Source organism: Xiphophorus hellerii, chromosome 7, assembly GCF_003331165.1.
Source record: "Xiphophorus hellerii strain 12219 chromosome 7, Xiphophorus_hellerii-4.1, whole genome shotgun sequence".
NCBI lineage: Eukaryota > Metazoa > Chordata > Actinopteri > Cyprinodontiformes > Poeciliidae > Xiphophorus > Xiphophorus hellerii.
Window position 1 is genome coordinate 26,814,020 of NC_045678.1, and position 12,830 is coordinate 26,826,849.

General features: G+C 35.6%; 2 protein-coding genes and 1 long non-coding RNA gene across 3 annotated transcripts in view; all 3 read left to right on the plus strand.

Moving 5' to 3' along the window:
• Positions 1–259: 259 nt before the first annotated feature.
• LOC116723102 (interferon-induced protein 44-like) lies at positions 260–5,694 on the plus strand. Its single transcript, XM_032567699.1, has 5 exons — positions 260–2,903; positions 2,986–3,144; positions 3,260–3,428; positions 4,355–4,455; positions 4,531–5,694. Exons 1-5 carry the CDS (start codon positions 2,712–2,714, stop codon positions 4,690–4,692), a joined length of 783 nt encoding a protein of 260 aa, XP_032423590.1. The 5' UTR covers positions 260–2,711; the 3' UTR covers positions 4,693–5,694.
• Positions 5,695–5,786: 92 nt separating this feature from the next.
• LOC116723095 (uncharacterized) overlaps positions 5,787–12,830 on the plus strand; it is a 29,932-nt gene continuing 22,888 nt past the window's right edge. The window contains exons 1-4 of the mRNA XM_032567689.1: positions 5,787–5,961; positions 7,244–7,332; positions 7,549–7,713; positions 8,266–8,403. Coding sequence (XP_032423580.1) covers positions 5,820–5,961; positions 7,244–7,332; positions 7,549–7,713; positions 8,266–8,403 — 534 coding nt within the window. The 5' untranslated portion in view covers positions 5,787–5,819. The remainder of the gene's footprint in view (positions 5,962–7,243; positions 7,333–7,548; positions 7,714–8,265; positions 8,404–12,830) is intronic.
• Positions 9,410–11,961, plus strand: LOC116723105 (uncharacterized). Its single transcript, XR_004339910.1, has 2 exons — positions 9,410–9,652; positions 11,059–11,961. It is a non-coding gene; the product is annotated as an uncharacterized LOC116723105 (long non-coding RNA).

Consider the following 12,830-nt stretch of genomic DNA (forward strand, 5'->3'; position numbering starts at 1 on the left):
TATAATAACTGTAAAATCAATGTGATGAAACTTCACTGGATATTGTTGCCAAACTAAAGACAACTCTGTCCTCTGCTGCTCCAGTCCCACCTCATGCTGAACACACTGATAGGTCCTCGTTTCCCTGGATGCAACTTTCACCAGAGTTGTCTAGTTGACATTGATGTTCAGTCTGAGGCAACAATGCTCAATCAATTCCAAAATATTGTCTAACTTTCTCTCTTGTTTTATGCATTTGACTGAAGTTCTAATAAATAAACCTAGATTCTTCCAATATTTTCAAAATTATTAGTTGTTTGAGAAAATTAGGTAATAGAAGAAAACAAATTACACTGTGCCTTTATGAGAGCAGATTATTTACCTGACTACCACAACACAGCTACATCAGAATCTGGTTTACAAATGAACTTTATAACTTTAGACAGTGCTGAAAAAAGCAGACTCTAAACTTGGCCAAATTTAAACAAAGCTATGAACTTGTTGTGCCTCTGAACCATTTCATCGATAGTATTATCCAGATAAATCTTGAAACAGTTTATGGATCTTGAATTTGCAGTAGGGGAGTCTTTAGAAAAGATCAAGTTGATTATGGAAAATTCATAATTCTAAACTGGAGGAAGCAAAAAACAATGTTTTAAAGTGACTTGGTTTAGTAAATTGCATTCAACTAATAGATTGTGATTTTTGTGACGTTAAGTGAGATTTTGAGACTGAAACAAATTGTAAGAAACATCCAGTGAGCCCCTGATTGATCAGGTTTGTGTTGCCCCCCTTGTAGCCCAGCCTTAGTGAATGTGCTTTAACTGAGAGAGAAGTAATCTCAGTCTTTATTGAGACAAACAAATTGAACTCTTAATAGCATTAAATTCAAAAAAGATCTTTTGAATGTGATTTGGAGTGATAAAAAAATATACACAATCCTCAAAATAAGAAATAAAAGATTTCATCTTAAAATGAAACCTAATTAGCCAAAGTGAATAAGAATTATAACAGATTGATTAAGCTGAAGACATGATATGTGTTATTGATGGTGGACATGAATGCAAAGAGGCAGAGACAGCTTGTAGGTGAAGACCGTTTTAATAAAAAAAATAATAATAATAATAAAAAAATGAAACACTTATAAAAACCACAGGGAGCCCGAGCAGAACAAAAACCACAAATCCAAGAAAAATGCCAACAGGGAACACAGGAAAGAAATTGGGTAAATAACAGGTTATAACAGGAGGAACCAACAAGAAGGAACTGAGAATGAGTTTTATATATATTAGAGAGGTTGATGACTGAACAAGGAACAGATGGCTGATTAGCTAATGGATGCAGGTCTGAGGGGAGAAAGAAAATGATACAGGAGACTAGGAAATAAATCTAACATGAAAGAACAACTAGACCTAACATCCATAGACACAATAGACACAATAAAGAAGCACAATAAGCTGCAATCATTGAAGGACTGAACTAAATTAAAACAGAAACAAGACTGATTGTTTCTGTTCAGTTTTGGATGAACCATGGAGGGAACTGCGCTGGGGTGAGTTCTCAGTAACACTCACAGCTGATCAATAACACCCTGTTCACTGCTGTTGAGTTGTCATTCTGCTGAAATGTATAAATTAGAACTTTAGATCTAAATGGACAAATATAAAGCTCAGAAGATGATTTTAAATACCTCTTTCTGGGAGGTTTTGCTGGGTTTAAATGGAGTCTGGTCATAGTTTGACAGGAAACAGAGGAAGGAGACAAAACCACAGTGTAGTGAAGCTGAGACTGATACAGAAAGAATCCTTTTAAGCTGAAAACAAGATACTGCTATATGATGAGGGATATAAAACAACCCCACTGATAAATATAAAGATGTGGTGGCATCATGGCTCAGGTTTGGTTTCAAATAAGAGCAGAGGGGCAAGGAAAAGAAAGAGCAAAGGAATATATATGAAGTGAGAAACATTGTGATTACAATGTTCATCAAAACACAAAAAATCCAGAAGGTTAAAATTGTTTTAATACTCAATGATTAAAATTAAAAATGGTTAATATAATCTTATATAAGGAGCAATCATATCTGGTGTGAAAGTTTCTTTAAAGTCTCTGGAATAAAATTGACGTTCCTCTCTAATTTAAACTACAACTTCACTATGTTCACCACAGTCTTGGTTCACTCTGGTATATAACATGTTTTATGGATAAATTAACATCCACACATAAGCTTACAAACTTTGCAATAGGCTGAAATCCTTTGAAATTCCCAAATATTTGTAACTTTTACAAATATTACCCAGCATATAAAAAGAGATTCAACAAACAGCCTATAGATAAATACTAAAAACACTCTGTAACAAAATCTGTATCTTAGATATTATGTTCATTAAAGATACAAGCACAGAATTTCCTCCAATGATTGCTAGCTTCCTTACACTTCAACTCTCAAAGCTACTCTCAAGTTCTTGTAAAACTCTCAGTAGTGGATGTAACAACTTTGCCTCCTGTCAATAAATGGTGCACTGAGCTATTTACTAACATAAATAATGTTTATTGGCAGTTGGACTCAGGTTTAAGATGAAAATTATGGTTTTAGTGAACAAACGATTCCCAAAATCCAGGCAGCACAGATGAGCAGCGGCAGAAGCTCTGAGTCTGGTAGCAACTGGTAAATAATTACAACAACTGACGTAAGACTAACTGATTGAGTTTATGTTCTTAGAGAAAACAAGATGAATCTTCAATATGTGCAGAAATACAAACCTGAACAGGATGATATCAGGTACCTCCGGGTCCTCCTTTACGGACCCGTCGGAGCTGGAAAGTCCAGTTTCATCAACTCTGTCAGTAACGTCCTCAGAGGTCGGATGACAACTCCTGCTTTGGCCAGCGCGACCACGTCTGATAAAAGCTTCACCAAAAAGGTTTGAAAATTAAGATGCTTCTATTTCTCAAAATTCTTGCATCAGGTACAGACAACATTTTTTCTTTCTACTTGTGTTTCAGTATGAGACTCATAAGTTCATTAAAGGACGAGGAAGCGCAAAGACATTTTATCCTGTGGTCTTCAACGACATCATGGGACTGGAAGATGGAACCAACAGGGGAGTTCATGCTGACGACATCAAGCTGGCTTTGAGAGGACATGTGAAGGAAGGTCACAAGGTGCAGCAACTGTTCTGAAGTTCTGAGATATTTACACAAATGAATGTACTCTTAATTTAAAAATCACAGTTGTGTTTGAAAACAAGTTCATGCTGTAAATTTTGTTTCTTTCCAGTTCAACCCAGTTGCTCCTCTATCTCAGAATGACCCAGGCTACAACCCGACCCCCTCTGCTGATGACAGAGTTTATGTCCTGGTCTGTGTGATGTCTGCCAACACTGCTCAGATGAAATCATCAGTTCTGGAGAAAATGAAGAGCATCAGAGAAACAGCCAGTGATCTGGGTGAGTTTACAGATTCTGATCTTATGAAGGATGTATTCACACCTGACACATGCGATCCACTTTAAATAAAACCAGAGTTTGTTTCCCCCATTGGTCTTGACCTTATGTGCAGGTATGATACACTCATGCAAATCCTTTTGGGGACCAAACAACCACATGAAGACCCACTTTTAAAGTTGATCTCAGTCGGCTTGCAAACTTATTTTTGCACTGTTTGCTTCTGGCGTGAATTTAACTGACCTCAATGCGAACCAACTACGAAACAGTACATCTTTTTGGACTTCACGAGCCATCAGTGCTGGCCATTATGGTAAAGATTTGTCCTTCAGTGTTGCCAACACTGCTGCATGTACTAATTGTAATAAAATCATACCTGATCCACCATTTTCTGCTTAGGAATGGTACTGCCAGCATTTTGTGGGCCAGAGCAGATAGAGAATCTTGTCTCATTCAGCTTGCAGCACGCCTTTCCAAAATTACAAATATTATTTAAAGAGATGCTCTTAACATTCAAAATGGTATTGCAGTTAAAGTATCAGCACAAATACAGTTGGCAAGACTTCCATCTTTGTTTTTTTTTCAAGTCTGTGATCTGTTCCACCATCATTTCTGTGGAATGAGAGTATCATCACCCACATAGCTTTGTTTTCAAATTATAGTCCACTTGCAAAAGGCACAATGTGAAAGCAAACTGCATTAAATGAAAAACATAAAGTCTGCTTTTGGCCCAAACCAAACAAATAGACCAAAGGACTTGCCTGGTATGAATACACATCTAGACTACCTCTTAACAGAGCAGATCCATAACAAGATCCACCATCAGCGTGTCTGGTTCCAACCTGAAGGGAACTTTATCTCCATTCATTGAAACTTTCTTTAACCTTTAGTATAAGAATTGTTTTATTTGAGAGTTTATTTTCCTGCAGGAATTCCTCAAATGGCCATGATGACGCACATCGATGAAGCCTGCGGTGAAACTGAGAAGGACTTGAGGAATGTGTATAAAAGCAAGTACCTGAGAAAAAAGGTGACTTTCAGTCCGTTTGTTCAGAGATATAACACAAAAATGTTATAGACTGTATCTAACTGTTTTATTTTTCAGATGAAAGACTTCAGCTCAGCAGTGGGAATCCCCATGAACTGCATCTTTCCTGTGAAGAACTACAGTGAAGAAATCGACATGAACGATCGTATTGATGCTCTGGTCCTGAGCGCTCTGAGGAATATGATCAACTTTGGAGACGACTTCATTGAGAAGATTTAAACTGAGAATTTTAATTTTGGTATCCAGTTTTGGAGACGAGAGGCAAAAAGATTGCAGCATTTCACTGTGTTAGCGTTGGTTTTATTAAATGTTTCTATCTATTCTATAAGAACTTGACCTGAAAAGGTCACTGCTCTCTATAACAGGTTAAGAAAACAGTGCAGAGTAATACTGGGAGCAGCTCTTCCAAATGTATTGTTTCACTAGCAAGGACCATGCCATAAAGATATATGTTTAAAGATTTGTTGATGAATGGATGAAGGGATGGAGGAGAGAGAGATGGAGGGGAGTCTTTTGAATAAAAGATTTTACTTTAAAATATAACTCACAAAATAACCAGTTTACTGCCATTGTGGGTGACCAAGATTGGATAATCTTAGCTTTTTTTAATGTAGATGTCAGTAAAATTGACAAAAAAAAATTCTGGCAATTTTATTGTATTATTTAACAATGTCATGCAAGCATTTCTTATTCCTGACTGGAAGAGACCCATGCCAAAATGGTAATCAGATTTTTCACATCTGTTTTTCACGTAAAGCATTTTAAATGGACCTGTGTAAGAAAGCTGTAGAAATTGTAGAGGAATAAAATTGTTAATAGTTAATAATTATGTTGGTTGACTGTTTTGCACTGAGGCATGTTTTAAGGACGTATATTGTGTCAAATGTACTGAGTCACTCTGACCTAGAAGTCAGAAAGGAATTCAGATTTAGAGAGAAGTGGAAATGTCAATTGCTAACCTGGTGTAAACATATATCTAGCCAAATCCTGAAAGGTCCCAGCTGGACAATTCCAGGAAACTCTAATAAGACTGCAGCAGAACGCAAGCCAAGTGATCTACATCAACCAAAGAACAAACTGGCCTGGTTGAGAACCCTACATACACCCTGAAAGAGGGTAGTATAAATACTCCCTGCTTTCAGAGAGTCAGGGTGATGCTATGAAATTATGCGGCAATATGTGAATTGTGTAATGCAGGTGCGCTAAGGACCCTCCATTTTTGTCCCAAATAAAGCAAACCAAAATGGAGTCTGATGTGATTATTTGTTTAGCTGTTAGCCACTTTTCACTCCCCCGACGAAAACGCAATGTTCGATCAGAAGTTTGAATAAATTCCACAGGCAGAGATGGCTGCAGTGGGGGCTGAGGACAACAACTCGGAGGTCAACTGCTCTGCAGGAGAAAAGGATCACAAAGCAGCAAGTCAGCCAGAAGGGCCCAAACTGGAGACTGCCCTCCAGATCTACCAACCTGGAAACAGTCACACTGGTGAGCCTTTGATCAGACCAGTGTGTTTCCTCTAGATTGTTTTTACTCTTCAATTTCCCTGCTTCAGAGCTGTTGTTATTTGGATGGAGAGAGCCAGAGATCTGGTAAGGAGAAAACTCAAGCAACATTTTCAGTGCTCGTTCTGATAAGTCTTCTCCTTATCAGAACAAGATAAGAGTCAGAAGGTGTTTCTGACAATCATTTTTTAATCAGTAATAACACAAGTGAGAACTACTAGCACATAAACCTAAACTGAACTTACTACGACTCATTATACTCCATCACAGTCCTCCACAACATGGCAGAGTGTCCTTGGATGAGACTCTGACCCACAAAGTTAAACAAGGATTTACATTTCTGCCTTTGATCAAAGTTTTATTGGTGCACTATTTCTAGTTGGTACACTTAACAAGATGCCATATCTTTTTTTATTCACTACAAGTACATATTTTGTCACAAAATGTCCACAAAATGTCCATTCCATCGTGGATGTCAAAGTAGAATAAATAGATTTTCATTATTTTTGGCCAATATAAAACACTTCATTATAGAGATTTTTATGTCTTTCTTCTCAGTATTTGCTTAACAATTAAAAAGTATTGTATCAATGGCAAAGTCACTCTAAAACTATTTGCCCCCCTTCAAAATATGCACACAGTTAAATCTTCTCTTTCCATTGGACATCTGAGGCCAAATCTGTTCAAACCTTCAAATAGATCTGATTGATTCTCATTTTTGTATAATTAAATTACACTAACATTTTACTAACCTCCTAAAATAGTTTTATTTAATAAAATTTGAAGATGACAGACAGGACAATAGCGTGGTTTGTAGGATGTCATGTTTGGTAAAAGTGCTAATTAATTCAACTAAAATGAAGCGAGTTATTTATTACAGAACAGTTAACTATTAATAATCAAAACACATAATTTCATCAGTTAACACTTTGGTTGAATCTTATTGGTTATAAGGATTATGACAAACAATGGAAAAAAACTGAAGAAACAAGGTTCAGATTACTTTAAGTAAGCATTTTGCATAGAAAATATTTGTCAATTAGTTTGGGAAATCAAATGATCAAATTATAGTCATTATTAATAACCTTGCTGATACCAAAAATCATCAAACAAAATACTATCTGTTGTAAAAACTCTTGCCGTGTTCACCTTTGGAAAAATCCATGAAAACATGGACCATAATAGTTTAAAATTTACAACGTCACAATTAAATAAATATGAAGTCTGTTCTGTTTACCTGAATATCCAATCACCTGTTTTCATAGATAACCTCACTGCTATGGATACATCTGAGCCCCCCCAAAAAAAGACAAAGCAAAACAATGAGTCGGGAAAAGAAACCAAAGGATCCAGGGTAAGGTCTCTTGTGACATATTTGTTATTAGGGGGTTGAAGACAAGTTTTCTGTGATTTGCAAAAAATTATGAAAATCCGATTTTTGAAAAGTTTCTCTTTGTAAAATGTTGAAGTCTGTGAGGTGAAATAATGAAAATGTCTATAGAATAAAATGAATAAACAAACTTTTTATCATCTTTAGTTTTTAACACCAATGATCTGTCTTGATTTCTAGGCTGAGAAGTTGATGAAATGTCCAGAGTGTCAAGCTGGGATTTCTCCATCTGTCACGTTCTGTAAGCAGAAAAATGACCAGTGTGAATTCAATATTGGTCTGCACCAGGACAATGGAGATGACCACACTGCCTGGTTCGAGGACAAGTTAACCTTCACAGAACAGGTGAGGTCAAACCTCTGACTTCATAGATCTTTATACGGTGTTATAGGAAAGGAATTTTTCCTTTATTTATTTATTCTTTTCATTATTATTTATTTTGCACTTCAGTATTTCAGCTCTTCAAAGAAAGTTTAACTTTAGGTAGAGAAAAATAAGTTAAAAAATGTCTTCAACTAATTGTTTAATTTACTAAAGTGCAAAAGGATAACAAGATAATTCATTGCCCCTGAACAATTAACTGGTAGTGTTACCCCTGACAGCAACAACTGCTATCAAACATTTTTTAAAACTGGCAACGATTGTTTTAAATATTTGTCGAAGAATTTTGTCAGGAGTTGTTTTGATTCAACTAAATGGTTTAAGCATGAATGTCCTACAAAACCAAAAGGTCCTGCAGGAGTTTCAGGTAGGTTATAATATGGTTACAATCATTACAGAAAGTTCTTCAGGTTCTAAACAATCAAAGCAGTTTAAGATCATCACTCTATCACCTTGTTTGACTATTGTATAACAATAGTATGTAATATAACTTTACAGTGAAAACTTTCTCTTTAGTCTCCTCAGGCTCCTCAGGTTCCCAAGAACAAGGAATGTCCTAAATGTAAACACAGTTTTCCTGTAAAGCACAGTGTTGCTAGCAGGACTAATACGATGGGTGGATTCGACATTAAATTGTCCATCAATATTTCTAAGGTAAGCTAAGATGACTAGTCAGGCTTTTTTCATAAAAGTTTTTTCTGTGCAGAGCAGCTGATTTTAAACATCAGGGTTTGTAGATCTATGTATGTAGAGCTGAACTCAAAGTTTTTACAGTTTCATCTTCTGTAGCCTGTGCACAGCTCCTGTCTGCGTATTTCAATTTGTTTTTCTCCAGCGAAGGGGCTTCAGGTCTAAACCAGTGTTGAATTGTTGACAATAAGTTATCATCAGACTTCTCTATCAACAAGATGAAGCTTACAAAAAATTTGTAATGTTTTGACTGGATCTTGCATGAAGAAGATAATTGACACAAATATTAGGAGATGAAATTCAGTCAGATCTAGTTGTAGTTAGAAGGACATTATACATTATTAAAATAAAAAAGATATTGATTCCACAGAGAAACTGTTTGTTACAGTCACTCCAACAAATAATAGAATAGGATTATTTTTAAGCAATCTACACAGCGCCAGATTGCAACACAGTTAGGCTCACGGCTTAATAAGTCTTGAGAAGCTTGTAAAAAACACCAAACAGCACCAAGAAAATACTGCACACATTGAAGTCTGTAAAGTAACTGTATGTCTCTGTTCATACCTGAGGATTCCAGATACTTTAGTGCTGAAGAAAACTCACCATATGAGGATGCTGCAATCCTCAATGCAGCTGTCCTAGGGTTTTTGGCTCTGGATCATGTAATGCATGTCTTCTGCCTCAATAACACAAGATCCACAAAGATCCTTTTTTCTTTTACTATTAATGACTGAACTTGTCTGAAATTTACTTTACTGTCAATCATAAACTGTGCATAGAATTTAATCATAATATTTACTGTGTTTTTATTCCTGTTACTTTTAATTATAAGATAAACTACCTACTCTAGCAAAACCTAAGCAATCAAATCAAACTAGTAAGTTCATCTTCCATTTTTACACATTTTGTAATGTGACTGTTTGGTAGATATTAATGGCAATTATTATCTAACTTTTTCAGCAAACAGTGAAAAGCGGTCTTTTTCCAGCCTTTCCAAACTTCAAACCCCAGTGGTGAAGGTTCACTATATTTCTACCAGTGATACGTTTGGTGCCGATACTGCTATAATGAAACAATTGAAGAACAACTTAAAGTCATCAGTACAGTTGGAAAAAAACAACCAGGAAGAACTGCAGCATCATCATTGTTTTCTGTCCAGTTGGCCGCAGTTATGAATCAGAAGTAAAGTCTGCCATGGAAAAGGAAGCAGGTGATAAAATCATTTACAACTTTACATTAATTTCACCACTACCAGCATCTGATTCCACCTGAATAGTTTGATTTCTCACATTATTTGTTGCACTTAAAGGATAATTAAAATGAACCTGCTGTGTCTTCTACCTCACCATAGTAAAAAGAAAAACAACAAACCAAAACAATCTCCTTTCCCAGTTTTTCATCACTGCGTTACTTTTGTCTACATGTAATACTAGAACTTCTTGCACAACAATCTGGTTAGTATAAATAAATCAGGGCTTCATCTTTGTTCACTAATGACAACTGACATCTAAATGCTTAGAAGAATTTTTGGTAACACTTTATTTGATGGGTTGTGAATAAGACTGTCATGACACCGTCTTATTTACGTTTAGCTTTAATAACATAAAGCTACATAATTTTTAAAGTTTGATCAGTAATACTTTTATAACAAATTTATGTCAGATCATGATTTCTTGGTTAATGTCAAGTTGTCTTAACAGACATTTTGAATAATGTCAACTTTGTATTAAAAGTGTCATGATTTACCGAATGACACTTTATGATAACAGTCATAAATATTCATTAAGACTTACTCATGTTCATGGCAGGTGTTATGTCATGTTCTTAACGGGTTTTAAGTTAAAAATGAAGTGAAAATTGCTGTTTCATTTCATTTTGACTTGTAACAAGAGAATTTTTACAGAGTATGATCAACTTCTTGGTTCAGACTAGTGTTGGAGGCCAGGATTTATTTGACGGGTTTATTTCACAACCCGTCAAATAAAGTGTTACCGAATTTTTTTATGCTAATTTATAAAGATTTCAACAAACCCTTTTGTTTAAAATAGGCAAATACTCACACTAAACATGAGTGTCTTCCAGAAATCAGGCAAAAATCTGGTCAACAATGATAAGAGTCTGATTACTGTAAGGCTTAAAAAATTATTTATTATTCAGAAGGATATAAATAAGTTTCATTATCTTAGTCTTTAATAAAATCTTAGGAAAAACCAAAACATTTTGTCCTATTTTATGCTCCTTTTGAATTACTTCCATATGCTTTGAGAGATATATTTCATTTCATATCAGAACTAAACTTGTAGGTCAAAAGAGTATAAGGTATATTTCAATCAGGATAATGAATTGTTGGATTTTTGATTGTGTAAAATAATACAGTTAACCTAAATTACCAAACATAAGTTAAAAATGAAGTGAAAATTGCTGTTTCATTTCATTTTGACTTGTAACAAGAGAATTTTTACAGAGTATGATCAACTTCTTGGTTCAGACTAGTGTTGGAGGCAAGGATTGATTTTTTTCCAATTCACGTTTCCAGATTTAAACTGAGAGAGAAGTTTATTTTCTTTTGATGAACTCAACTCTTCATGACGACTACTTTATATTATTTTTTTCCAGTCTCATCATCTGGTAAACCGTTCATTGTGGTTCTGATGCATCACACCAGAAACCCGGACTATTCCACTGCAGGATGTGACGTCTCTGAAGTGCTGAAAAATGTGTTTTATGTCCATGTTTTTTTCCATGAGACTAAACCAGTATTACTGGAATGTTCACAAAATGCCCGAGCAATCAAGTTAATTGAACACGTACTTCTCTGCCAGACATAGAGAGCTTCTGCTTTTTATCAGTTTTGTTTTAAGTACTTTAATTTATCGACACCTTTCAGCAGAGACCACAATTGCATATTTGATGATGGAATAAAAGAGGGAAATCTTAATCTAAAATTACTGATCTTCTGACTGTAAACAGCATTTTTTTTCTTCCAGTTATCTTCAATTCTGTGTTTTCTGAATGTTTAGTTCTGACACAATGTATTATATGGTGAACTACAAGTTTGTTCTGATTCTACGGAGGTTTAAGGCCGAAACTAATCGGCAAATAAAAGAAAACAAGAACAGAAGATAAACAGGAAATGTTCATCAACTTCATGCTGTTAGGCTGCAGTCAGTTTCCTGTTTGCTGGATGAACTTCCTGTGATGTAATCCTACTTCTCTGCTCAAACCCTTTCCTACCGAAGGTTCCAATGTTTTCCTCAACCTCAAATTGAGAAACTTTAAATGTTATGCAGCTATGAAAAATAAACAATGAACGTTGTAGAAATGTAACATGTAAATGTTCTACCGGATTAAGATGGTGAATCTTAATCCGTATCTTGTATTAATTTTCATTACAGATGTTGTTACTGGAACAAACCACCAATAAGTGTCACATTTAATGTTCATTGGTTTGATTTCTACACCTTCACTGTAAGACAAAAATATTGCTGAATAAAACAGAAGAATTTACTGTTTCATTTATTTTCATTTGTGTCTGTTTTCAGTTCTCTAATGTTCCACATGTGATAGACAGGAAGGTGAGCGGCACAGACTGTTTTGTTGCCGCCTGTGATTTCACTACTCACAGCTTTTTATGTCACATTAACGTGCAATAACTAAAATCAATGTGATTAAACTTCACTGGACATTGTTGCTAAACTAAAGACAACTCTGTCCTCTGCTGCTCCAGCCTCACCTCCTGCTGACTGCACCAATTGGTCCTCGTTTGCCTTCGATGCAACTTTCACCAGAGTTATGCGGCTTTTGGTGCAGGGTGTTTCCGTCCCCACTCTGCACCATCCTGCACTGAACATGTGACTTATAATAAACCCTGCAGCTTATCTGAAGTAAGAGCAAATACTTTCACTTTAAGTCTGCAGAGCTTCTGTTTACATACGGATCAGTGTGAGTTAAAATTACAGTTATCCACACCCCAGATAAATGAATTGATTGTTTATGTGTCACTTTGCAATAACTTAGAGTTTCTGGTGAAATAATTCATATTGTGTGTGCTGCTGAAGGGAATGACTGACCAGTGAGGAATGATTCAAACTTTCTTCAAGTCAGGAGAAAGTGCTTTATGATAAAAAATAAAAAAGGCTGATAAAACTCATCAGTTAATTAGACTTCTTTGTCTTGTATTTGGGCTGAGGTTGTCTGTGGAGAAAAACATCTGGGAAACAAAACATTCTGGTCAGCTATAAGTGAAAATGGTTAGGTTTGATCAATAAAATGGAAAGCTATTCTAGTCGTTTAAACAAGTAAAAACTCTTATCACTGCAGAACAGACAAAACAGACAGAACAGACTCCTGTGCTGTGCGGCCACAGCACAGGAGGCCATAAAATTAGC

Bases quoted from the DNA above. Each gene is read 5' to 3' on its own strand.
- LOC116723102 (XM_032567699.1), top strand. From the start codon at position 2,712: ATGAATCTTCAATATGTGCAGAAATACAAACCTGAACAGGATGATATC. The intron at 2,904-2,985 runs GTTTGAAAATTA...CTTGTGTTTCAG, and splicing joins ATAAAAGCTTCACCAAAAAG to TATGAGACTCATAAGTTCAT. The intron at 4,456-4,530 runs GTGACTTTCAGT...TTTATTTTTCAG, and splicing joins GCAAGTACCTGAGAAAAAAG to ATGAAAGACTTCAGCTCAGC.